At 42.0% G+C, this 26,911-nt stretch overlaps 2 protein-coding genes across 3 annotated transcripts in view; one reads left to right on the forward strand and one right to left on the reverse strand.

Moving 5' to 3' along the window:
* Positions 1 to 1,058: 1,058 nt before the first annotated feature.
* LOC135705713 (uncharacterized) lies at positions 1,059 to 22,114 on the forward strand. 2 transcript variants are annotated; one of them, XM_065227551.1, is made up of 3 exons: positions 1,059 to 1,213; positions 19,655 to 21,756; positions 21,884 to 22,114. In XM_065227551.1, the coding sequence occupies exons 2-3, from the start codon at positions 20,542 to 20,544 to the stop codon at positions 21,968 to 21,970; spliced, it is 1,302 nt and encodes a 433-aa protein (XP_065083623.1). In that variant the 5' UTR covers positions 1,059 to 1,213; positions 19,655 to 20,541; the 3' UTR covers positions 21,971 to 22,114. The 2 variants fall into 2 exon arrangements, with proteins under 2 accessions (XP_065083623.1, XP_065083621.1); XM_065227549.1 differs by having other exon boundaries at positions 19,655 to 22,114.
* Positions 3,839 to 26,911, reverse strand: part of slmo (PRELI domain containing slowmo) — a 28,430-nt gene continuing 5,357 nt past the window's right edge. The window contains exons 4-5 of the mRNA XM_065227593.1: positions 10,820 to 11,125; positions 3,839 to 5,797 (exon numbers count right to left, since the gene is read on the reverse strand). Of these exons, the coding sequence (XP_065083665.1) occupies positions 5,657 to 5,797; positions 10,820 to 11,125 (447 nt within the window). The 3' untranslated portion in view covers positions 3,839 to 5,656. The remainder of the gene's footprint in view (positions 5,798 to 10,819; positions 11,126 to 26,911) is intronic.

The raw sequence follows: 26,911 nt of genomic DNA on the forward strand, positions 1-26,911 counted from the left end.
AAGTTCAATTAGTATAAAATTCAGGAAAAATATTCAGTTAGGCTTCCGCTTTTCCAAATCCGAATTGCCGGGCCTTACGCTTGACCCCTGCCATCAGATTTTGTACAGCCACCTTGTCCACCTTCTTCGCCGCAGAAAGCCAGTTTGCCTTGAACTGCTGCTCGCCCTTAGCAGTTTTTTTGGTCTTCTTTAGGTTCCGCTTGACAATAGCCCAGTATTTCTCAATTGGGCGGAGCTCTGGCGTGTTGGGAGGGTTCTTCTCCTTGGGAACCACCTGCACGTTGTTGGCGGCGTACCACTCCATGGCCTTTTTACCGTAATGGCAAGATGCCAAATCTGGCCAAAACAGTACGGAACAACCGTGTTTCTTCAGGAAAGGCAGCAGACGTTTATTCAAACACTCTTTCACGTAAATTTCTTGGTTGACAGTCCCGGAAGCTATGAAAATGCTGCTTTTCAAGCCACAGGTACAGATGGCTTGCCAAACCAGATATTTCTTTGCGAACTTTGACAGTTTCATGTGCTTGAAAACATCTGCTACCTTTCCCCTTCCTTTTGCCGTATAAAACTCCTGTCCCGGAAGCTGCTTGTAGTCGGCTTTGACGTAGGTTTCGTCGTCCATTACCACGCAGTCAAACTTCGTCAGCATCGTCGTGTACAGCCTCCGGGATTGCGCTTTGGCCGTCGTATTTTGTTTATCATCGCGATTTGGAGTCACTACCTTCTTGTAAGTCGATAGTCCGGCTCGTTTTTTGGCTCGATGCACGGTTGTAGACGATACACCCAGCTTATTTGCGGCATCTCGGAGAGAGAGGTTAGGGTTTCGCTTGAAACTACCGGCAACTCTCTTTGTCGTCTCAGCGGCTTCCGGTTTTCGATTTCCCCCCGATCCAGACTTCCTGGCTGTCGACAAACGTTCCCCAAACACTTTAATTACATTTGTAACGGTTGATTTGGCAACTTTTAGCGATTTTGCCAACTTTGCGTGCGAGTAGCTCGGATTTTCGCGATGCGCGAGCAAAATTTTGATACGCTGCTCTTCTTGCTTGGACGGCATTTTGACAACTGAAGAGTGAATTCCAAAATCAAAATAGGAGCAACATTCTACACACACACACCTTCAAAATGAGGGGTGTTCAGGTTTTTTAAATGCAAAATTGAAAGAAATACGTCAAGTTGATATTGACCAAATTTTGACCGTATCACCCTTTATGTCCAAACAGATTCATAGTGTCTATATGGATAAAATGTATGATTTATTTCCACGTATACCAGATGATCTAGATTCTCAAAATCTTCCTGCAGTTCAGATGATTTGTTTTACTAGATCAACAAAGACTGGGATAACATCTGTAGTATCGAAATATCAATTTGTAAATCTTAGAACATTTGGCATACACGGAAATAGGTTGGCATGGTCCACATAGACATTGCAAATTTGTTTGGACATATTTCGATACTACAGATATTGAATTAGTCTTGGGTTAGCTAGTAGAAAAATAATCTGATCTCCAGAATGATTTCAGAACCTATAACATCTTGTATACGTAGCAATAGGTCGGGCACGATCCACATAGACACTTTGAATCTATTAGGACATATTTCGATACTACAGACATTATTGCAGTCTTGGTTGATATAGTAGAACAAATCAACTGAAATTCAGGACGATTTGGAGAACCTAGAATATCCTGTATACATGACAATTACTCACGAATATAAAAAAAATCATGAAAATGTCTCACGTTGGACAGACCAGGGATTTTTCCGTGTAAATCCGGTGTGACTTATGGAATTGAGATCATTTCTCGATTATTTGCAGGGTGTTTGGTTTGAACCGGTAAAAAAAATGAGAGCCAAATGAACAACAAAATTGATGACAGCAAAAAAATCCAGGACGGAAAGGTTACAATGAATTCCACAATTTTTGTGACAGCACATCAGTTCCTTCGCGATTTTCGCGACATCATTTAATGTTTCCGCGATTTTCGCGACTGAAAGTTCAAATCCGCGACAAATCCGCGAAAATCGCGAAATCCGCGAAATTCGCGAAATCCGTGCCTGTTGTAACAGCCCTGAATATTTTAAAACATTGCAAAAACGGCTTGCTTGATTGCTATGGTGTCTTCACAAAAGTTGTGCAAAATTAAAATGCGATTCTTTAAAAAATATACACTGTTGAAAAACATGTATTTTTAATGAAAATGTAAAAATCGCGAAATTTTCAAAAAATCCTAACTTTTTTTGTTTTTGAGTTAACCATCACCAAACTTTGCCAGTTTGTAGAAAACATCATGAGCTTCAATAAGGTTTAAAACGAAAATGTTCAAAGGTAAAAATTAACTTAATTAACTTTTTTAATAACAAATATAATTTTTTTCATTGGAACAAATGAAATTTTTACAGTGTATATTTTTAACATTATTGCCAACATAATATCTACAACTTTGCTAAAGACACCAAATCAATCCAACAAACCGTTTCAGAAATATATGTTTTAACTCATTAGTACTATTTTTACACAGGCCCTGTTAGAAAAGTAGTCGTGATTCAATTTGAAGAACTGATAACACAAATTGGCATCTTTACTAAAAAAGAACAACTGTGCAAATTTTCATCAAAATCGGAGCCGACAAATTAAAAAAAAAAATAAAAATTCGTCAATCTGTAGAGAATTGCTCATGTTGAATAAAGACAATAGTTTGACTTTCGTTAAAACTACAAGTAAAGGTCAAAAGCTCATGAAATAGGATTACACCGATTACACCCATTTCAGGAGTTTGACCTTTACATTTTGTTTTATCGAAAGTCAAACTATTGTCCATATTCGACACACATTAATACGTTTATTGTGGTATTGTTCGATACAAGTAGTTAACCAGCGAACATTCGCAGATTCGGGAAAATGGTACATTCGGAGAAATTATTTTCGAGGACCTGTTCCATTCGGGGAAATGTTTTTTCTTGGAAAAGTTACATTCGGAAAAATAACTTTCGGGGGACTGGTTTTCGGGGAAAAGTCGTACAATCGTCTATTCTATAACTTCCAAGCCTGTTTTTCAAAGGACGGATCCAAAATCCAACTTGGCTGATCAAGAAACCCAAATTTCTATATAAAAAATACGTACTTTTGTGGATGTAAACCCAGTTTTCTCAACAATTGTGCTTCCTTAAAAAAATCTACCATCAGGTATGAACACACGAAGGTCCATTCTTTAAAATCTCTGCCTAATTTTCAAAGTATGTGAATCTCACAAGAACGAGGAAGGGGTCTAAGGGAGCGGAAGCTACGTTAAAAGTTAGTTCAGGAAAGCTCTGACTAACATTAAATATAATTCAATCACTCAACAGAAAAGTTTGAACTCCTTAAGGAAGGTATTGAACCACTTCAGAAAAGGTTGGACTGCATTTGGAAAAATAAAGCTAACTATCACTTTCTCTCTCATTCAGCATCTGAAGCTTTTCTGCTTTTACAACTGGTCCGCATTCACAAAAAAACCGAAGCCACCTTTTAATTAAATCGTCGTTAAACACTCAAACAAACATAAAAACAAAGCTACCCAAATTTTAAGTTTTTTTTTCCATTGCGGAAATCAAATGGCTTTTAAGTAGCTTCCATTATATTTTATTTCGAAGTTGTAGAATAATAACTATTGTACTCCCTTGATTGATATGCATCATATTCACTCCCATACATATTTTCTTCTGTCTTCTTACCTTTAGGAGTTGCTTCTGGCCCCCGTATCGTCGTACTACAGACGTCGCTGGCCAACCAACCAATGTGATATTCACTGCTGGCTAGGGGCTTTCGGATCCATTAAATGCTTCCAGAGTGATGTAGGAGATGTTTGAAAACCAAGCTATCACGCTCGCATATTTTTAAATTCTCTTCATCTGAAACATTACAACAATTTAAACGTTATTGACTGACAAAAATGTATGTTTGTGTGTGTGTGTGAGTACGTTTTGCTTCTCTTTCCTGTTTTTTTTTTATTTTTACCTACGTATTCTCTTCAATTTGTTCACAATCTCAGCCGTACCATTCAAGAATGTCGATCGCGAAATGTATTTTTTTTCTAATCCTCGCTGCCTCGAAAACAATTTCCAAAAAACAAATCGAAAAAGAAACCATCGAAACCCAAAACAAAAATTTTCCATTCGGCTGAGCTAATTCACAGACAATTTTTAACCTCTTTCCACAGGAATGTGTGTAAACCGGTACCACCTCTTGCTTTTCTGCTTCTATATTATGAATAAGGAATCTAAGGTCTTAACCCCCCGAATCCCTCTCTCCCTGTTGTCGTTCGTGGGTTTGTGTAATTTGAGAAAGTGTAGTCTCATACTCGTCAATCTCTTTCGTTCGATGCCACACAAACCACCTATTATGTGCGCCAGGATGGGGGATAAAAAGCTTCAAGGTTGCAAAAGAAGAACAACTATTGATTTCCTATTTCCTTCGCATGTCCTACTAATACTAATAGCTTCTAGATTTAATGCTAAATAATCACGTCACGAATATACCTTCGGTTAATTATTCAATAGGTAAGAGATATTTACACGGTAGTCGGTTATTAATTGATTCGCTCATTTCTCTTTCGTATCGGTTTATGCTGCACTGTCTAAAATTAATAAACTGGTGTCTCGTAACTTAGATCAATATTGTATCTGATTAGAATGACCACAATGATTGGTTTCTTGGTGCGCGGAACAGTATTCTTAGATATTACGCTTGAAGCTGCGGGGTCGGTAGGTGGGGAACTCTTTTGAGCGCGTATATTAGATAAAAAGCTAACTATATTAAAGGGTGTCGCGCGTCTTCGTCAGTTTGTGCATTCCTATTCCCGGCAGGGCTTCTTTTTTATTCGCAAAAGAGCCTCAATGTTGGCGAAAAGATGCTTTGAAGGGAGACAACCGACGAAGGCGTGCGACATCCCGATATTGTTTTTCGGGATAAAGGCGATACTCCGGATTGCAGGATTAGAGAGAAGAATTCAGTGTAGACCATATGTTTGTCGATTTGTACAATTGAATTTACTAATCATAATAAATAAATAAGCGACAAGAATTTTCATCTTAATTTTGAAACCGAAAAAAAACCAAACAAAAGTCAGGAAGAGAGGATATGGAGGGAAAACCGAAAGCGAATAACAGAATAGTACTTATGAGGAAAATCTATACGATTAACAGTAAATTGCACCGCACAGCGTCTCGTGCAAATTTGGCCCACAATCAGGATGACGAAGCGGTTGGCGGGATTGTACTAGACCTACTGGCTGAAGAGGATGACGACGGTGATGATGATGATGATGGTGATGCTGATGATGATGATGCTTTTCTTGTTGTAGTGTTGTCAGTGCTAGTTGCAGAATAAAACTCTTTAGCTGTTGTAGTTGCAGTAGTAGTCTTGGATGATCTTGGTGCACTGGCGCTGGTACTGTTACTCGATCGAAACAAACCGGTTGATGAACTGGAGGAAGCGAATTCTCCACTTCCATGGCCAGCCTTCGAATTAGTCGCCGCCGTACCCGATGTGGCTGCCGTCGTCGACGTTGCCGCCGTTGGTGTTGCTGTGGTAGAAAAAGAAGACGACGACGAGGAAGCAACCGCACTAGCACCGGTAGCACCTGTGCTGGGCGACGCCGTGCAACGTTTGTTACTATACGTGGATTTTCTGGGCTTTCGCACTGAGCTCATCCATGCTCTTCCGCGCCTGGTCCGTGATGTCATCCAGGGACTTTTTCGTGTGATTTAGGATTTCATTCGTGCTGGTAGCTGCGGAACTGGCCAGTTCTTTTACCTGGAAATAAATGAATGCCGTTAGTGATGTTGTGTAGCCGTTCAATGCACCATTCTTAATTCTATTCAACTTCAACAACTGACTGGGAAAATGATCTCGGTCAGTCTATGTCGGTCGCCTCACAAAATGGTGATACGACATGCTGATAAAGCAATCCCTAATAAGTGGGTACCATACTCTAACGATATCATAGATGGTACGACCATCCCACATAAAGTTGGGATGATAATGCATCCCGAATTGGTGGTTAGGCGCTCAGATTTTCGTCCCATCGAAAAATTTTGGACAATTATCAAGCGTAATTATCAAGCCTAATTTGGAGAAGCGGTGGAAAAAGATGGCAGATAAGGTTGACAGTAACCATAGAGGTAGCTGAGATTTGTAGATGGTGAGCAACTCGTGAATCGCTAAAACAATTTTTCTTCGCAGGTTATTGTTTATGCGGGATATTAAAACGGGGAATATATCACAATAGCTCTAAGTACTGGTCGCAGTGATCATTTTGCCTGTGAGCAGAGACTATCACTGATGATATTCACTTGCCATGGTTCTACCTCTCACTGCGTGACAAAACGGTTAGTTGATGCATTGAAGACTCTCGAGTGAGTGTCGTGATATTTTGCATCACTGCCCTAGGACACCAGGAGCGTGTTCGGATATAAAGTTATTAAGTTCCTTTGATTTAAACATAATAATTAGAAATCCTCAGAGGGCGAGATGAGCGGAGGGGAATGTTTTGAGCCAAATGAACTGTCAAATTCTGAGCCAATCGGACATTCCCATTATAATTTTAACGAGAATTTCCTATTCTTACTGGATCAAATGTGTGACTATTACATTCGAATAGAAATTCAATCACCTTTATTTTTCATCTGTTTCTCAAATTCAACTAGTTTTTAGAATCAAAAATGATATTCTAACTGCTTTGATTAATTGATCTTTGTTGGTTTATTAATGGCAAACGCTATCTTCTGGCATGGGTTGCAAGATAATTGACATACAAAACCCTGCTGCCGAATTGCATTTTGTTTACTCCGCCCATCTCTCTCTCTCTCTCTGAGGATTTCTAAAAATAATCACAAAATGCAGAAACTCTGCCTTTGACATATCAAGCTATAGAATCAAAATAAACCTACACAAATCATAGACCACATAGACAGCAATAAACGGCAGTGACGTCGGTGATTTCGGCGGATCCGACCACGGGCGGTAAGAACGGACCGAGAGAAAAACCCACAATCAATACGAAACTATCGATTTGAAATTGGCTAACTACTTGACTAGCCTATTGGTCCCAAGCAAATCGATTAACGTACCCCATTCTAGTTGAAATTCTAGTACTACACTATGTTTGTTTTGATTCTCTATGAAAGTTTGACAGATAAAATGAGGGGTTCGTGGATTTTCCTATGTTTCGAGGGGTGCATCGATTAGCTTGGGACCGAAGAGAGTACCAGAGCTGAGCCAAAAAGTTGAGCACATTTCTTCGGGACCTACTAGTCTTAGAGTTACGTCTATGGTAAAACTCCCACCTCTGGTGGTGAAGTCAGTGTCACTCAACAAGCTGGCTCAAGAGATGGCAACCCTCGGCGTCGCTGCCTAGTACAAGCTGTGCGGGATTGGCACGAATATCATCCTGCACACCAAGGCGAACTTCAACAAAGCTGTGGGTTTTCTGAAGAATTCCAAGATGGAATTTTTCACACACGAGATCCCGGGTGACAAGGTAGTCATCCGAGACCTACCGAACTTCGACACGAAGGTGATCGAAGCTGAAATCAAATACCGGTCCAAGCTGCCCCACATCGCCGTCTTCCGGATCAAGAGGAGGAACGCAAGCAAGAGGAAGTACCCGGATTGCCTTTTCTTGGTACACTTCAAGAAGGGGACGGTGACGCTTAATGCGTTGCAAGCAAACCTCTCCCAATTCAAGTTCATCATCCATTAAGAGTCCTACCGTGGTGGCCGCCTCTATGTAACGCAGTGTCAGCGCTGCCTCAACGTCGGGCACAGTGCTGAGGCTATCAAGTGTGTCAACTGTGGCGGTGCTCATCAGGGCTCTGACAGGCAGTGCCCCAAACACGAGAAGGATGCATCGACCACCAACCAACCAGGACGTAAGAAAAATAAACCCCTGACTTTCGGGCCAGGCGATTCTCCGCTTCTTCGAACCAACTAGCAACCGCGAGTGCAACCTGCTCCCCGACGCCCGGCGGACAAATTCCGCTCCCCCTGGATTCTGGAGAACACCACCAGCGCTAGAACGTAGGTACTCAATAGACGAGTGTTGGAACATCGCTTTCCGCAGGTGCACCAACTAGAACGAACAGTTCGAAACCATCGTGAAACTGGCTATGTATTATGGCGTCTAAACCACTATGCATAGTCCGGTGGAACGCTTGCTCCTTAAGGGCAAACACAATCGAGCAATCGCAAGCATACCATGGACGTGGGCTCCTCACCGAGACCCATCTCAAGTCCGGCGACAGTTGCTGGTTGCTGAACCACAACATCATTTGGCTTGATCGTACCAAAATATTGCAGTCTGCCTCATATCCGCCCCTCTATCATCGAGGCCCTTGGTGTGAAGGTGGAGTCATCGACTGGATACTTCCAGTTCATTGCCATCTACTGCCCTCGACAGTGTGCCGCCAGCAGTGGACTAGCGGCTATATTCAAGAAGGACCTGTCCACCATCACCCGTACCGGTTCCCGCTTCGTTGTTGGAGGAGATCTAAATGTTCGCCATGGCGGAACTACCAGCAGAACCAAAACGGTCGTCTACTGTTTGACCACTCGTAGCATGGGCTGTACTCCGTTTGGTTCTCGGACGAGCCAACATAGATCTCACCTGCGGGCAACCCATCGACGCTAGACATGTTTCTGACAAACACCGGCTTGTCCAAGCCGGTAGCCTTGAACGAACTCAGCTCCGACCACCACTCGGGGGTGGCTGAACTGGGCTGTAACGTGGCTCCTGATCTAAGACTACCACCGCGTAAACTGGGCCCACTTTGGACGCGTGGTAGACAGGCACATCATCGACAACCCACCGCTTGACTCCGTGGAGGACATCCACCGAGCGTTGGAGACTCCACCAAGCCATAGCCGTTGCTGACGAGGCATGCGTCCGACGAGTTCCTGAGAGGGGTAAGTTTATTGCCATTGATTCCCACACCCATCTCTTGATTCGCATGAGACATATTCGTAGATGCCAGTTCCAAAGAACCGGAGATCCAGCGAGGAAACGTGAAATTGCCGATCTGAACAAGGAGATTGCTTCCAGAATTGTCTCTAACCGGAACGAAAGTTGCGGGCGGCTCCAGACCATTATGGAAGGTTGTCAAGGACCTAAAGACGCACCCCAAACCCATTCCATCACTCAAAGCAAATGCGATTGGTGTGCATATTGCCAAATCGCACTTGCTTGGCTCCAACATCCAAAGTCCGGTCGAAGATCAACTTTGGTTCCTCCCCTTGTGCTATCCCTCCGGAGGATAGGATCTCAGTGGAACAGATTTGCTCAGCGCTGAAATGCACCAAAAACATGAAGGTCCCGGAACATTCAACTCACTCTCACTCTCTGCTGGCCGCTGTCTTCAACAGATGCTTGGAACTGCACTACTTTCCAAGCATCTGGAAGACAAGGAAAATCATACCTATCCGCAAACCCGGGAGGACCCAACATTAGCTTCAAGCTACAGACCGATCAGCTTCCTTTCAGCGCTGAGCAAGCTGTTTGAGAAACTGATCCTCAACCGCCTGAATAACTTTGTGGAAGAACACAACATACTCCTTCCGGAACAGTTTGGGTTCAGGAAGGGGCATTCCACCAACCATCAGCTAGCACGGATGATGAATACCATCCGAAGTAACAGGGTCGTATCCATCGAAAAGGCGTTCGACAGTGTGTGGCACGACGGACTTGTGCACAAGCTTTGCAACTTCAACTTCCCATCCTATCTTGTGAAAATCACCCGTAACTACCTGCAGCAAATGTCGTTCAAGGTATCGTTGAATGGCTGCCTTTCAAACAAGTTCTCCATCCCAGCAGGTGTTCCGCTAGGAAGTCTGTTGGGCCCTTTGCTTTACAGCATCTACGTTTCTGACATTCCTTCCCTCGGAGACGGTTGCGTGTTCTTCCTGTTCGCAGATGATACCGCAATAGTCGTCAAAAGAGTAGGATGCCTCGCGAAATAACAAACAAGCTCCAACGATGCTTTGACACTTTTGCTGATTATGCCACCACGTGGAAAATCAAAATCAATGCCTCCAAAACACAAACAGTCATGTTCCTCCATCGGAAATCGCTTAATGTAAAACCGGCACCCGCTTGTACTGTAATCATGGATGGCACAAGGGTTGAGTGGTCCACCGAAGTAACCTATCTCGGGATGTTGTTTGACGAAAAGCTCCTATTCCGATCGCATGTAGAGAAAACCGTAGTCAAGTGTTCCACCTTGATTGGGTGTCTGTATCCGCTGATTTGCCGCAGGTCCCGCCTCTCAAGGGTGAACAAACTGGCAGTTTGTATAGAACCTGCGATCTTCTACGCTCTTCTACTCAATCTTTGTACACGGTAACTTTAAACATACTTATAAAAAATAAGATCCCGGTCTAAGAAAACTCATCCAAGGGGCAAGAATATTTTACGATTGCAATCAAATTCCCGGTTATTTCCCGGCTTGTTTCAATTCTCGATTAATTTTCGGTTCTTCAGGTTTTCTAAGATGAATGACCACCCTGGTATTACAAGCTGGACATTAAATATCTTAAAATTCCATGCTTTGGAATCAAACAAACACCATTCACACATCGCTAATTCAAGGTTTACAACTTTCTCTTACAGAGCTTTGATTAATCTACAGTTCATTCGTAGCAAGAACGGTTTTTCTGAAGAGCGCGAACTTTTGCCCCACCGGCTGAGGACAGGCGTAAAGTATTGAATAGGGACGTAATAGCCAAAGATGCGAACTTCCCGAACACCGCCATCAAAGGTAAGGTGAATAAATCAATACTAACCTCCGAGTTCAGCTTCCCTATCACCCACTCGAGACCCTGGCGGCCCTTGCCGGCGTTGGTGCTAATGTTATTGGTCAGCACGTCCTCCATGTACCGATTGAGGGGCACCCCCTCGACCTGGACGGTGGCCTCCTGCTTCAGCAGCGTCTTGTCCGGATCGGTCGGATGTGGCACGTAGCTGAGCGTTTCGTACACCGACAGGAAGCTCCCGAAGGTCAGGTTGATGGTCTTCAGCGTCATCAGCTTTTTGGCCGGATCCACGGTGGACTGTTCACTGGCGTAGCACACATTCGGCGATCCGATCAGCTGGAATGGAACGAAAAAAATAAGAAAAGCGCCAGTTAGTTATTTGGGTAGTGAGTTCAACAAACGATGGGAGGTGAACCAGCGTGGTTACATGTGTCGGGTTTTTAAAAATATAGTAGTTCAACGATTCCTCGATGACGAACAGGGTTTGGCTATTTGCGCGCTTTATTTTTTTCTGTGATGGTGGATGGTATGCAAAAAATCACACGAGCTGTAGGTGTGCAACCGTGAGCTACCGTCAATCCCGTGCACCGGTAGATTATTAGACCGTATAGTAAACACGCGCCGGTTGATAATGAATGGAAGGATTAATAGTAAACAGACAAAGAATTTCCCTGTGTGCTTTGCGAAGCGATGATAAGAATGACGTTTTGTCTGATCACACGGCTTTAAAAGATGTCGGTTTGTGGGTCTGATAAACATAGATAAGTAGAAATTACCCACAGAAATGTTTCAACTTTGTACCCAAAATATCAAAGTAAGAATTCTTGAACACACATACTAGGTGCCATACATGTCAATAACGACCACACGTATGGTTCAGCGAAGTATTCATCTGACTTAATCCTCTTCTAGATAGATAAGATAAGGCGTGATGTTATCGCTAAACATACATTGCACCTCTATTTTCAGTCTTTTCAATTTTCGAACCGACATTTGATCGTATAAAATCCCCGTAATGCGACTTCCGTTCAGTCATTACCCAAATGTACTATAGTTTCAGTGTGCAGTGGCATCAAATGTGAGAGCATCCTTCAGTTGTTACGCAATCGCCCATCTGTTGTAGAGCTGCCAGTCCAACCGGTCGGTATGTACCTATATATCAATGAGGTACAGAGAGAGGTGGAGCAGATCGTGAAATAGGGTTGTATTAGTAAACCAAAAAATCAACGTAAACGCAAGTAGTGACGTCACTACTTGCGTGTACTTGCGTGTATCGTACAGTGGTTGTGTGAGTGATTGCTTCACCTCGGTAATCCAGCTCATTGCCTATATATCTCGTGCAAAATTATGTGACAAACAGCTGACGGCTGAAGGACAACCCGAAATGCAAAATGAAGTAACAGTGCAAAGAAGCAGCGAAACACCTACCTACGCGGAATAAAATCGATACTGTGTCGTCCACAGAGTATAGTGAGTACTTCCGAATTGCATCAATGTACATAGAGAGAGAGTGTGTAACACAAAACGTGTAGTAACGGTCATTTGTGTTGGTAGCTTAGCTATTAATATGTAATGAATGTTCACGTGCGGACCCGCTATGACAACGACATCCTCCAAGCAAGAAAGTACGACTCTGATCTACTAACGAAATCATCTTCATCGTCCTAAAGTAGAATGCGCTAATCAAATGTGACATCACGGTGACGTGACGTACGTGCATTTCGCGCCATGTTCATTACAATTGGTAATGCTCTGCTCTGATACTTCACTAGCTCTGTTACGCGTCAGCGAATGGATGCTAGTAAATTCTAATACAGCTGATAAATGTATGATGATACCTAGCACGAGCAAGCGCGTCAGCAAATTTTATCGCCGCCGGTGGCGTCGTGGACGTCTGCTCTTCGCGCGCACTTATTTCAAGCTTGTGACGAGTGGAAAGCGAATGCGCTTGGTGGCGGCATTCTCTTCTATTTTCAGTCTAGCTTGACGGTGAAAGTGTGGAGAAGTATATTGACAAGGGTCATGGCAACGGTTGAGCGGAATGAATGAAAATTTCCACACCTAAAATCATCCTGCTAGGGAACAGTGGTCAAAATGATGCATTAACCTTTTCTGGTGGATTTTACTTCGTAATTAATTCAAGTTAGCTAAAATGATCGAAATATTTGGGCCGGCTGCCAACAATTTCCGCTAAAGTAGATTTTTACCCACACACAAGCTTAAACATTGAGCTTGTATTGAGGGGGGAAAGCCGGTTCAGTTGACAATTTTTCATTTATGAATAATACCTACACATTTATTGAGCCAAGAGGGTCATGATCCAATGATTTTGCGAATTGATTTCTCAGCTGCCTTAATCAATTGGAGATCATTGATGCGATTTGATTGCACTCCTTGCACGCTTTCAGATCCACTATAGCTTCTTGGAATGATGGTTCCGATTACCTGGCGAAGATCTCTGCAGTTTGATTTGGAAACCGTTGGGCTGGGAATGAACTGTTGCTAACAACAAAAAACCAGCCCTATGAAAGGATGTCATTATCGCGTAGCCAACATGACGGTGGATTCTCTATTTACTTATCAGATCCTTACTCCTTAAACACTGACTAGACTGAGCAGAGAGTTATATTAAATGTTAATTGCAGGGCTGGTAGCAATCACTACTGTCAGAAATAGTGATTTTAGTGACCATGTTGAATGAAAAAGTGACCAAATAGTGACTTATAGTTGTAAAAAAGTGACTAAAAAGTGACCTAAGAGAAGGCACATCAAATAAATATTTGATGTTTTAGACTTATTCAATTATTATCTCATTAACACGATATGAACCTTTAAAGCGAAAGATTCAATAGAAAGCTTATAACCAAACCCACCGTATTGGTCTACTACTACTTGGTCGGTGTCTACTAGCTTCGAAAATCTGGAAAACCGGGAATCCTCAGGAAATTTTTTGTTTCCTTAAAATACCTGGAAGGCTCAAAGAATTTAAAAAAACATATTTTTTTTAAAGAGAATAATGAATTTTAAATTACAACCATTTAATTTTTCTCGTTATTTTTATTCACACTTTGAACTTTAGAGATTCACAGTGGATTAATCTGCAGTTACGAAAAATGCTTATTTACTAAAAAAAATAATTTGAACTAGTTCTGGACTTAAAAGCTATAATACTTCAAGAAATTTTCAAGAATCTTGAGTCAAATTCCATTCACAGTTTTAAAGACTCGAGGAATTTTATTATAATTTCTAAGGACCTCATTGCAAGGGAGCTCTGGGAAAAAGTCATTCAGAAAAACATCAAATGCAATCTGCTATCGAGGTTGTTTCTTATGAATTTTAGATTTCATGTGAAGCCTTAGTTAGTTAAAAGTAAATAGTTGAGTTTTTAACTAATTAAAGGGTGGCCACGATGAAATTGCTCTAACTTTTTAACCGTTGGGTAGAATTTAATGAAAATTTGGGTGGATTTAGTTCATAGTGCATTATTTACATCCTGCAAGTTTTAAAGTCCTGTGATCAAAACTCGCGGAAATGGAGTCGAAAGAACAGCTCGTGCGTGATAAAATATTGCGCATTCATCACGAGAACAAGGATCTCTCGCATCGTTCCATCGCTAAAACGTTGGGAATCGCGAATTCCACGGTGTCGCGAGTGATTAAGCGGTTCGAGGAACGGTTGACCACCGATCGGAAGCCCAGAAGTGAAGGAAAAAGTATTCCGTACAACACCAAAAATCACAACCGCGTAGTTGGGGCCTTCAACCGAAATCCGAACACCTCCGTTAGGGATGTGGCTAAGAAGCTGCACCTAAACCGAAGTTTTGTCCAGAAGGCCAAAACTAAGACTGGGCTTCGAACGTTCAAGGTACAAAAGGCCCCTAATCGCGACGAGAAGCAGAACAAGTCCGCCAAAACCCGTGCCAGGAAGTTGTACCTCAACATGCTGACGAAAGTTGAATGCTGCATCATGGACGACGAAACATATGTGAAGGCCGATTTCAAACAGATCCCCGGCAACCTGTTTTTCACGGCCAAGGATAAGTTCAGCGTTCCGGAGCATGTCCGCACTCAGAAGATGTCCAAATTTGCGAAGAAATTCCTGGTTTGGCAAGCCATCTGCACGTGCGGGAGGCGGAGTGCACCTTTCGTGACCCAGGACACGATGAACGGACAGGTGTACATAAAAGAGTGCCTCCAGAAGCGGCTGCTTCCTCTCCTGAAGGCCCACAACGTCCCAACAATCTTCTTGCCGGATTTGGCCTCATGCCACTACTCCAAGGACGTGCTGAAGTGGTATGCGGACAATAAGGTCAATTTCGTGCCGAAAATGTTCAACCCTCCCAACACTCCGGAGCTCCGCCCCATCGAGAAGTACTGGGCGATTATGAAGCAGCACCTTCTTAAACGACCTAAGGTAGTGAAGACAGTCGAGGAACTGAAGAAAGTATGGGTTTACATGCAAAAAACGGTTGATTCACAGGTTGTGCAGAATCTTATGGCCGGGGTTAAGGCCAAGGTGCGGGCATTTGCGTATGGACTGTAAATAAAATACGAGTAAAATGTTAAAATGAAGTTTAATAGTTATTTCTCAATCCCTGAAAATTTGATGGCAATCGGATGAAAACTCGAATTTTGCGAATCAATTTTGTGTGTGGCAATTTCATCGTGGACACCCTTTATAATGAATTTTTAATGAAAAATCTTAGGAATTTCTGAGGAGCACAACTCTTGTGAACTTCACCGGAAAATTCCAAGGGCATTCAGAGGATAATTTCATAAAGTTTGTGGGAAAAAATGAATCCGGAGCACAAATTCTTGGACATTTTTTGAAAATACTTAAAGGAGGATTACAATTAAATGTGAGAATAACCCCAGAACATATTCAAAGGAATTCGGAAAATAAATTCAGGAGAATTTTCCAAACAAATTATGAGAAGAAATCTAATCGAATTTCTGAGGAGTAATGTCAATGAATTTTTAGGAGACTTTCAATGTGAGTAGAATTCCAAGGGAAGGAGTGAGATTGAAAGGAAATCTGAAATGAATTCAATGAATACTCGGAGAATCTTTCCAAAGGATTTTTAATTGTGGAAAATTTCAAGGTAATTCCGAGGAAACTGAAAGAAAATTTAATTCTGACCATAGAGTCATCGAGATTTTGAGGAAATCTCCGTTGAACATGGAATGGACTATTTTGAGGTCTTCAGAACCACTTGAAAGTTCTCAATTTTTTCCTGAAGTTAATGAAACTGCCTTGAACTTTTTTTTTTGTAGTTTGATAAACTAGCCTGATGCTCACAATACTCCTCCTGAAATCCGGAACTTTGTAGGGCTTCCTAAAGTTTCCTCAATTGTTTTAACGATCATAGATCTTCTTTAAAGGTTTAACAATTCACTGAAGTTTTCTAAGCTTCTTTAAAATTTATGTGACTTCTCTAATGTTGACGGAACTCCTCTGAGATTCTCTGTTCTTTTCTGATATTCTCAAAACTTTTCTTAAGTGTTAGCAGTTCTCATCAAGCTTGTTGTACTGCGCTGAATTTAATTAAATCGTTCTAACAATAGTTTAAGCTTCAGTGAACTTCTGAACTTATGCGAAGACCTCAAACAACTTTTTAACGTCTCTGAAGTTATCTGAAAATCTGGGAACTGCTTTAAATTCCCCACTAATTTTCTGAAACTAATTTTCGGAGAATACTAAACTTCTTTCAAATGCTCCCGTATTTTGCTAATGTTCATAAAATTTCCTGAAGTTCGCGGATCTCATCTTAAGCTCCATAGATTTCTATGAAGTAATGTTTCTGAAGAAGTCCTTCTGTGAAGTTTTCGGAGTTTTTCTAAATTTCTGGAACTTTTGTGCTCCCGCAATTTTCATGGAATTCGAACGAAATAATTAATAAAGTTCTAAAATTTTTCACTGAAGATCTCAATATTTTTTCATAAAACTTCCCTTAAATTATCGACACTAATTTAAAACTTCTTCAATAGTCTAGACTTTACTGGTGCCTAGACGATTACTGAATTTCTTTAAAGTTCTCTAGACTGCCCAGAACTTATCAGTATTTTTAAGAACCCGCAACTTTACTGAAATCAAATAACTTGCCTCGAAAATGTTCCTTAAGCATTATAGCCGTTATTAACACTCGCTTATTTTCTCTGAACTTATCTATGCTTACCTGAAGTTCTATAAATTTGTTTAATAATCCAGCAAATTTTCTAATACATATTCATAATTCCCTGACGCTTCTGACGTTTAAGGATCATTCATAGAATTCGGAACTCCTTGTAAGTCACTGCAAATTTGCTTAAGTTAATGGGATTATTCTGAAGCTATCTGATCGTCCTCGAAGCACTCAGAACTTCGCTGATTATCTAAATTTAGTTCTCTGAAATTTCTTGAAGATATCGCTGCTTGCTAAACTTTCTCGCTTTTTTTATTAATGGAACTTCGTTGATGTTCTCTAATCAACTTAGCTAAATTTTCGCATTTTTTTTAAGTTCTTGAAATCTCAATGATACATCACCCTTAAAATACTCTCACGTTTTCCGGATGTTCATAAAATTTCCAGAAGTTTTCTCTTTGCTGTAGTTTTCGGAAATTCACGGAGTTTCTCGAAACTTCTTTAAGTTTTCAAATATTTCCTTGCACATCATGGAACTATCCTGAATTTATCTAAATTTACGATTATTGATTTCAAACTGCTTCAACACTCTGGACTATAGTTACGGGAATTGCTCTTAAGATCTGAAATTCCCCAAAGATCTCTAGATCTAGCTTTTCTGAGATGCTTAGAACTTCTTAAAAATGTGCACAATACCACTCAAGTTTTCTAAATTTCTCAAGTTCGCTTCACACCTGTGAACTTCTCTGAAATTCTAGGAACTTCATAAAAATTCCTGAAAAGTCACGGATGCTAAAAGAACCGCTTTGAGGTTCTTACAGCTTCCAGTAAGTTTGCCTTATTTTCACCGTGTTAACTTCCCTTATGTTCCTGCAGTTTGTATATAGAGCTTCACTGAAATTCTCAGCATTTCCTTTCATTCCTCAGAACTACAAAGTTCCTACAATTGTTGTAAAGTTAATGAATAATGGGACTGCATTGAAGATTTCTAATCTTTCATAAAGGTAATTATGAACTTGAAATAAATCATTTATTATTTTACTTAATCCTGGCACTTTGAATCTTTTCAATATCTTGAACTTGTACATGGAATACGAAACTTCAACACATTGAATATTTTTAGATCTTGGAGTTACTTGCTTGGAAAACTCAGGTAATGTTATGCAGAAAAATGAGTAGACATCCTGTATATAGAGAAAGACGATTAAAAGCCACAACGCAAAGAATAATGAATCTTGAAATAAATTCACGCTAAAAAAGTTGAAAATAGTGACTTTCACAAGAAAAAGTGACTTTAGTGACTTGGCCTTAAAAAAGAGACTTTTTAGTGACTGACTTGAAAAAATGACTCACTACCAGCCCTGTAACATGTTATAAGCCTACGACATTTTTCTTGTCGATAATTATTATAAAATATTCAGGGCAGTTACAAGATTTTCTAAATTTGATCCGCGAAATCCGCGATTTCTCAAAAGAAATCCGCGACAAAAAAAATGTTTTCATTACCTAACAATACCATTTGTATACTACTAAATGGCATTTCAAGCTTATTGCTTATAGTATATTAGATTTTTACCTGCTCTCAACTTAGTGTGCTTTGAAGAACCTTCACATTTTAATTGAGAGCTTTCTATGCCTGTGCCATCCTATGTCCAAGGAAGTAGAGAAATTTTCCAACCCGAAAAATTAATAGATCGGACGGGAATCGAACTCAGTCGCCTCCAGCATGGACTAGCTTTGTAGCTGCGCATTTACCGACTGAGCTACAGGAGTATCATTTATAACCTTTGATTTTTTTTGTTTTAAATAACATTGTATCATCTTCAGTTAATTATGTATAGTATAAATTCTGAATAATAAAACACCCTTACATTATGAGATTCTATTGAATAATACCGACCTAGATTTGATGAAACATTATTTAAAAAAAAATGCATTTTCATTTGAAATGCAAATTTTCTTGAAAGTTAACCTTTGCGTCTCTGACGTATTTTGCTGTCCTAAATGTTGTAGTTAATCTGGCTCTTGTTTTCTCAATTTTTGACCGATTCAAACCAAACACCCTGCACATAATCGAGAAATTATATATGTGGCTTTGTGGATCATGCACGACTTATTTCTACGTATACCGGATTTATAGGTTTTCCAAATCGTCCAGGACATCAGTTGATTTGATCTACTAGATCAACCAAGACTGCAATAATGTCTGTAGTATCGAAAAATGTCCAATCAGATTCAAAGTGTCTATGTGGATCATGCATGATCTATTTCCGAGTAATCCAGATGTTGTAGGTTCTTCAAATCGTCCTGGAGTTCAGATAATTTGATCTACTAGATCAACCGAGATTGGGACAATGTCTTTAGTTTTGAAATATTTCCAGACAGATGCACAGATACCAGATGATTTAAGTTATCCAAATTAATCTACACTGATAAAATTTCAAAGATTGTTTTTATGTGTCCCACACATGAATTTTTGCAATGTGATCAGCATATGATATCTATGTGTCGGACACATACTGAATATGTGTACACATAAAAGCCATGTGTAACCACGCATACTATTCATTTGACTCATAAAGTTCATGTGTGGCTCTGGGTGAATTCTGTTTATGTGTGGTCACATGAAAATCATGTGGAATTTTACATGGAAATTCGTCAATAAAAATGTGTGGAATTCTATTAGTGTAGAGGTCAGATGATTTATTCTATTAATTCAACCAAGACTACAATAATGTCTCTAGTATCGAAAAATGTCCAATCAGATTCGAAGTGTCTATGTGGATAATGTTTAATTATTTCCACGTATACCAGATGATCTAAGTTCTCCAAATCGTCCTGCAGTTCAGATGATTTGTTTTACTAGATCAACAAAGACTGGTATAATATCTGTAGTATCGGAATATCGATATGGAAATTCTAGAACATTTGACATACACGGAAATAGGTTGGCATGATCCACATAGACACTGCAAATTTGTTTGGACATATTTCGATACTACAGATATTGAATTAGTCTTGGGTGATCTAATAGAAAAATAATCTGATCTCCAGAATGATTTCAGAACCTATAACATCTTGAATACGTAGCAATAGGTCGGACACGATCCACATAGACACTTTGAATCTGTTTGGACATATTTCGATACTACAGACATTATAGCAGTCTTGGTTGATATAGTAGAACAAATCAACTGAACTACAGGACGATTTGGAGAACCTAGAATATCCGGTATACATCGCAATTACTCGCACATATACGGTTCGTTTATGATTTGACAACTATAAATGCTATGTTCATATTGGAAAAAAGGAAAATGTCTCACATTGGACAGACCTCGGGGAATTTCCGTGTAAGTCCGGTGTGACTTATAGAATTGAGATCATTTCTCGATTATTTGTAGGGTGTTTGGTTTGAACCGGTAAAAATGAGAGCCAAATGAAAAACAAAATTGATGATAGCAAAATAATCCGGTACGGAAAGGTTACAATGAATTCCAAAATTTTTGTGACAGCACATCAGCCCATTGGCGATTCTCGCGACATCATTTAATGTTTCCGCGATTTTCGCGACTGAAAGTTCAAATCCGCGAAATTCGCTAAAACCGCGCCTGTTGTAACAGCCCTGGATATGGTTATCAGAGACACAATAGACCGCTCTTTGGAAGCTTCTGGTTACTCCAGCCCAGTCGTGCCGATTCCCGCCAGTGTCAGCATAGTCGTCCTGGACCTGTGGCTGGATATGAATCAGGAGTCTTCCACCTTGCCTCTACAAGCAAGTACAATCAATATATTGACTATTCACTGCCTGATGCCGATCAAATGTTCAGCAATTCTGACTATGTTAGTCATTGATGCCTCTGTAACTCCCAATCCTGGAAACCCGGAACGCGCCGTAGAAAGCCCCATGGAAGCCCCCAATCCCTCCGTCTCAGTCCTGCCATCAGCAGCCTTCGTTCATCATAGTCGTTCCGGACCTGCTGTCGGATGTGGAGAGGGGGTCTTCCAACCCACTCACTATGGCGAGTGTCCAATGAGGCTTGATGATGGTCAGTTATTGCCTGATGTATCTGGGATTTCCCGGGAGAGCAGTCGTTCGATTCCTTGCCGCAAGCAGGACGTCGTGATCTTCTACCAAAACGCCGGTGGAATGAATTCTGATGTTGAAGAGTACCGCCTAGCTGGATCGGATCGTTGCTACGATATAACTGTCCTGTGCGAAACGTGGCTCGATTATCGAACGCCTTCCAGTCAAGTCTTCGGTCCTGACTACGAGGTCTTTCGTTGCGATCGGAATCCTAACAACAGCCGTAAATCTACTGGTGGAGGTGACCTTGTAGCTGTCCGTAGCGGGTTGGAGGCAAAGGCCATCGAGAACGATTCATGGAACTATGTGGAGCAGGTTTGGACAGCCATCAATCTGGGTGATCGCACACTATTTTTATGCGCTCTGTACATTCCACCTGATCGAGTCCGCGATAATGAACTCATCGATACTCACTGTTGGTCAGTTTTCACAGTTATCGAAAGTGCCACTCCAGTTGATGAGGTATTCATTTTTGGTGACTTCAATCTGCCAGGCGTTTCGTGGAGTCCATCTCATAGCGGATTCCTGTACCCAGATCCTGATAGCTCTACATTTCACGCAGGAGCTATTAGCCTTCTCGACAACTACAGCGCAGCGACGCTTTCTCGAATTAACCATGTAGTTAACGAAAATACTCGTAGGGCTCCATCAATTTCCTCGGCTCCTTATGCACTAACTAAGCTAGTTCCACATCACCCTCCTCTAATTGTCACTGTTGAGGACAAACTCGTGCGTGATTTCGACGACTATCCTGCTAGGGTTTCTTATGACTTCCGTAAAGCTGACCACCGTAGCATCATAGATGTATTGTCTAGCATGGTATGGGAGAACATCCTTGATCCAGATGACGTTGAGGCTGCAGCGCAAACCTTTTCACATGTCTTAGCATATGTCATTGACAGACACGTCCCGAAAAGAACTCACCACAAAGTGTCTCACCCTCCCTGGCAGACGAGAGAGCTACGTAGGTTGAAGTCAATCAAGAGAGCAGCATTGTGAAGATTTACGAAGTATCGCACGCTTCCTCTGAAACTACATTATGTGAGGCTGAATCACATGTACCAGCGAGTCAGTCGTGAATGCTTTTCAAGTTTCCAACGAGGCATCCAGCGCAAACTTAAGCTACGTCTATGGAATTCAACGGAGACGTTGGTGCCACTGTTCAGAATATATGCCACCTTTTTTTCCGAAAAGTTTGCCAGTGTATTCACTAATGAGATACTAACTGACGACCATATTAACCTGGCTGCCAGGAACGTTCCAGTAAATGATCAAACGCTGGGTGCAATTGATGTTAATGCAGAGATGATTTCTAAGGCCGCGACTCTGCTCAAGTCATCCTTTAATCCTGGACCTGATGGAGTTCCATCTGTATTTTTGAAGAGACATATTGCTAGCTTGTTAATTCCGCTTCTTCGCCTGTTCCGAATGTCTCTCTCAGGTGGCATATTTCGATCTTGCTGGAAATTTGCGCACATGTTGCCCGTCCACAAAAAAGGAAGGAAACGAGCTGTGGATAACTATCGAGGAATTACATCGTTAAGTGCCGTTACGAAGCTATTCGAGCTAGTGATTATGGAATCGTTGCTGTCCCATTGTAAGCAGTATTTGAGTGCTGATCAACATGGGTTTACCGTCGGCCGCTCTACAACCACCAATCTGCTGTGTCTCACATCGTATACAACCGAAAGCATGTCGGATCGGGTTCAAACGGACGTTATTTATTCAGACCTATCCGCAGCATTCGACAAGTTGAACCATGCTATTGCGATTGCTAAACTCGGCAGGCTCGGTGTATGCTGAGTTGGTTTCGATCATATCTTACCGGTCGGCAACTAAAAGTTGCCATAGCTAGCTTCTTCGCCACATCAGGTATAATACCTCAGGGAAGCCACATGGGACCGTTAATTTTTATACTGTACTTCAACGACGTGCATCTGGTCATCGAAGCTCCTCGGTTATCATATGCAGATGACCCCAAATCTTCCTACGAATCTGCTCCATTGTTGACTGTCACTTTCTTCAACGTCAACTGAATGTATTCGTTAATTGGTGCAGGTTAAACAGAATGGTAGTGAACCCAGCCAAATGCTCCGCTATTACGTTCTCACGAAAACAACAACCGATAATATTTAGCTATGACCTGCTTGGCTCGACAATCGAACGCGTGAATCAGGTGTGATCTTGGATTCGCAGCTTTCACTGATATAAAAACTTCACTGATATCTACTGTCTAAAATCTCTCTATTGTTCGCTTGTTCGATCGACGCTTGAGTATTGTTCAGTGGTTTGGAACGTCGCTTTCTTCGTTTTGCGTTGCGTAGATTGCCTTGGAATGATCCGTTTAGATTACCCAGTTACGAAAGCCGTAGTCAACTTATCGACCTAGAACTTCTCCGGACTAGAAGAGACACAAGCAGAGCCCTAACCGTGGCAGATATCCTGCAAGGAAGGACAGATTGCGAGGCTATCCTGAGGCAAATTGACTTGAATGTTCAACCCCGACCGCTTCGTAATAACCTTATGCTAAGACTGCTTCTACGACGCACAAATTATGGAGCATATGAATGCGATTTGCGGACTGTCGAGAACATTCAACAGAGTTGCATCTGTTTTCGACTTTCATCTCTCCCGTGATGCGCTTCGTCGAAAGAGACCAAAAGGCAAGAGCGACGATCGGATTGTTGGTGGAAGAGACCCAACATGCACTCATCCGGAACACCACGTCAGCGAAAAGTGCGTGGGAGAATTTGCAGAAACATCACGAAAAAGTTACGCTGTCAGCAAAAGTAGGCATTTTCTATCGGCTGTGTGATATGCGCTACACTGACGGGGAAAACATTGAGCAGCATCTGTACGATATGGATCAGTTGTTCGAAAAGTTGAGCAAAGCTGGAACAAATCTAGGCAGAGAGCTGGAAGTTATGATGGTCCTGCGCAGTCTCCCAAAGTCCTCCAGTACCCTGACGACGGCTTTGGATTGCCGGAAGGAGGAGGAAATCACACTGGAATTGGTGAAGCAAAAAGTGATGGATGAAGTGTTGAAGCGTAGAGGAGACGAAAAAAGTGAGAAAGCGTTGAAAGTGTATGAGAAAACGCAGAAGAAGAAAAGTGTGGTGTGTCACAACTGCCAGAGAGTTGGACACAAGAAGAAAGATTGTCGAGTGAAACCGAAACCAGAAGAAGATGTTCGGGACGATTCGAGGTCATCCAGGAATGCACAGGCCAAAGTGGCAACACACGCGGAAGAAGAAGAAGCTTTCGCGTTCGCGATCGGTGGCTCGACTAGTGAATGGACAATCGATTCTGGTTCGTCGTGGCACATTTGTGCAAATCGTGACTTTTTCGAAACCGTGAAGAAAAGAATTGGAAACACCTTAGTGTTGTGGTGGTGGCTGACGGCCGCAAGTGTACGGTGGAAGGCGAAGGAACATGCCGGATCTCTTGGGATCTAGGGGAAGTGCAAACAAATCGGTGAATCAAAAAGTGCTCGTTTTTCTGTTCAACGAGCGATGTGATGTGGTAGCGTTCCACATAGGCTTTCTATGTGCACTCACACTATCATAGCATGCTGCCTATCTTAACTGCAGGCCGAAGATGCCTTCTACCGCTAGGTGCGCTAGTGTTCGCAAATGACCAGTGGAGCCACTTTCTGATTTGAAGTTCCACTCCTGTGGTATAAGGCTAATTCGTTCCAAGCGTTCTGTGCACAAGAGGGAATATTCCAGCAGTTCACTACGGCGTATACACCACAGCAGAACGGTGTATCGCTTGTGGAGATGGGCAGATGCATGCTGCTCGATGCCAACATGGGCTACAAATATTGGGCGGAAGCTGTTAATACTGCCAACTATTTGCAGAACATACTTCCGACAAGGGTCAGAGATACAACTCCTTTCGAGACCGTTTTCAAGAAGAAGCCAGATTTGGAGAATCTTCACGTGTTCGGTTCGCAGGCGTGTGTTCTAGTTCCTTCGGAAAAACGCACCAAGCTGGAACCAAAAGCCGTACGGATGACATTCATCGGGTACTCTTCGCAGCATAAGGGGTACCGAATGATTGATTTGAAAACGGACAAGGTCGTCATAAGCAGGGATGTAAGATTTCTGAAGCAGGAGCAGTTGGAGATTTTCCGTCCGACAAAGCAGGCTTCGGAGGAATCAGATAGTATCGTTGAGTTCCCACTAACGGTGCAGAATGAAGTTGGCCCTGAAATTGATGATGAAAATGGAAGTGTATTGAGTGAATATGAAGATGCAGATGAAGAAGATTTCGAAGGATTTGAAGCAAGTTCATTTTACCGCGGAGACGAGGAACAGGAGGAGCTGCCGGACGGCGAAATGCGTCGGTCGCGGCGTAGTAACTTTGGAGTTCCGCCAGAGCGTTATCAGGTTAACGGTCCCGTGAAGGAGTTGTCTGGCGAACCACGTTCTTATCAGGAGGCTGTCAGTGGATCTGAAAAGGAGCAGTGGATTCAAGCAATATTGGATGAACTGGAATCGCTTCGGAAAAATCAAACCTGGGAGGAAAATCGTAGGATGCCGCTGGGTGTTCAAACGCAAGTATGACGAGGACGGGAACGTGATTCGTTATAAAGCACGTCTCGTTGCCCAGGGATTGACCCAACTCTACGGTACGGATTTCGATGAAATATTTGCTCCCGTTGCGAAGCAGGTAACCTTTCGAACACTACTTACTATCGCAGCTAGGAGAGGTATGATAGTGAAACATATAGATGTCAAGACCGCGTATCTCAACGGTGATCTAGACGAGCAGATCTATATGCGAGTGCCTCCTGGAGTGAAATCTACGATGAGTAGTACAGTTTGCTTGTTGAAGAAGAGCATATACGGCCTTCGACAATCGGCAAGGATGTGGAACCAGAAAATCGATAGTGTTCTACGACAAATGGGATTCAAGCCGTCTGATGCAGACCCCTGTTTGTATGTGCGTCATCGAGGTCAGAAATCGACATTCATATTGCTGTATGTCGATGACATGTTGGTCGCAAGTTCAAGTCAGCAGGAGTACGATGAGATTTGCAGGAGTACGATGAGATTTTCAGGCGCATGGGAGCCGAATTCGACCTAACCCAACTCGGAGATGTTCAACAGTTCGTTGGAATACAGGTAGAGAAGAAGAACGATCAGTATTGCCTCAGTCAGAAGGCGTACATTCGGAAATTGGCGGATCGTTTCGGTATGCAGGATGCTAAACCGTCAAAGATCCCGATGGACACAGGTTACATGCAGCAAAAGGAGGAGAGCGATAGACTACCAACCAATGACAAATTTCAAAGTCTCATTGGGGGTTTGCTTTACTTAGCTGTGCATACACGACCAGACATTGCTATTAGCACGTCTATTCTGGGAAGGAAGGTGAGCCAACCCACCGCTAGCGATTGGGTAGAGGCAAAACGTGTGTGCTTCGTTACCTGGTAGGTACTTGTGATTTGAAACTGTACGTTGGTGGAGAAGGAGATCTTGAGGGCTATGCGGATGCTGATTGGGCCGGAAACATTACCGACCAGAAGTCCAAATCTGGTTATATGTTTCGACTTGGTAACGGTACAATATCTTGGACTGCAAGGAAACAAGGTTGTGTGGCGCTTTCGTCTACAGAAGCGGAATACATATCGCTATCCGAGAGTTGTCAAGAGTTGCAGTGGATATTAAAACTCATGAAGGACTTTGGTGAGAAAGTTAAGCAGCCTGTAATAATTTACGAGGACAATCAGAGCTGCATTAAACTACTGAAGCAAGACGGAGGAACTAAACGGTCCAAGCACGTGGACACCAGATACCACTTCGTTCGTGACATGGCTGAGCAGAAGAAGATTGACGTCGTCGAGTAACATTGGTCATATTTCGATGAGTAGATGTGATTTAATATGTCGCTTGATATGGTTATGAGA

Source organism: Ochlerotatus camptorhynchus, unplaced genomic scaffold (assembly GCF_037179485.1).
Source record: "Ochlerotatus camptorhynchus isolate MF236.1 unplaced genomic scaffold, CSIRO-AGI_Acam_v1.1 ptg000274l, whole genome shotgun sequence".
NCBI lineage: Eukaryota > Metazoa > Arthropoda > Insecta > Diptera > Culicidae > Ochlerotatus > Ochlerotatus camptorhynchus.

What these genes read in the sequence shown, in the direction of transcription:
- LOC135705713 (XM_065227549.1), top strand. Translation starts at nt 20,542, where the DNA reads ATGGTTATCAGAGACACAATAGACCGCTCTTTGGAAGCTTCTGGTTAC.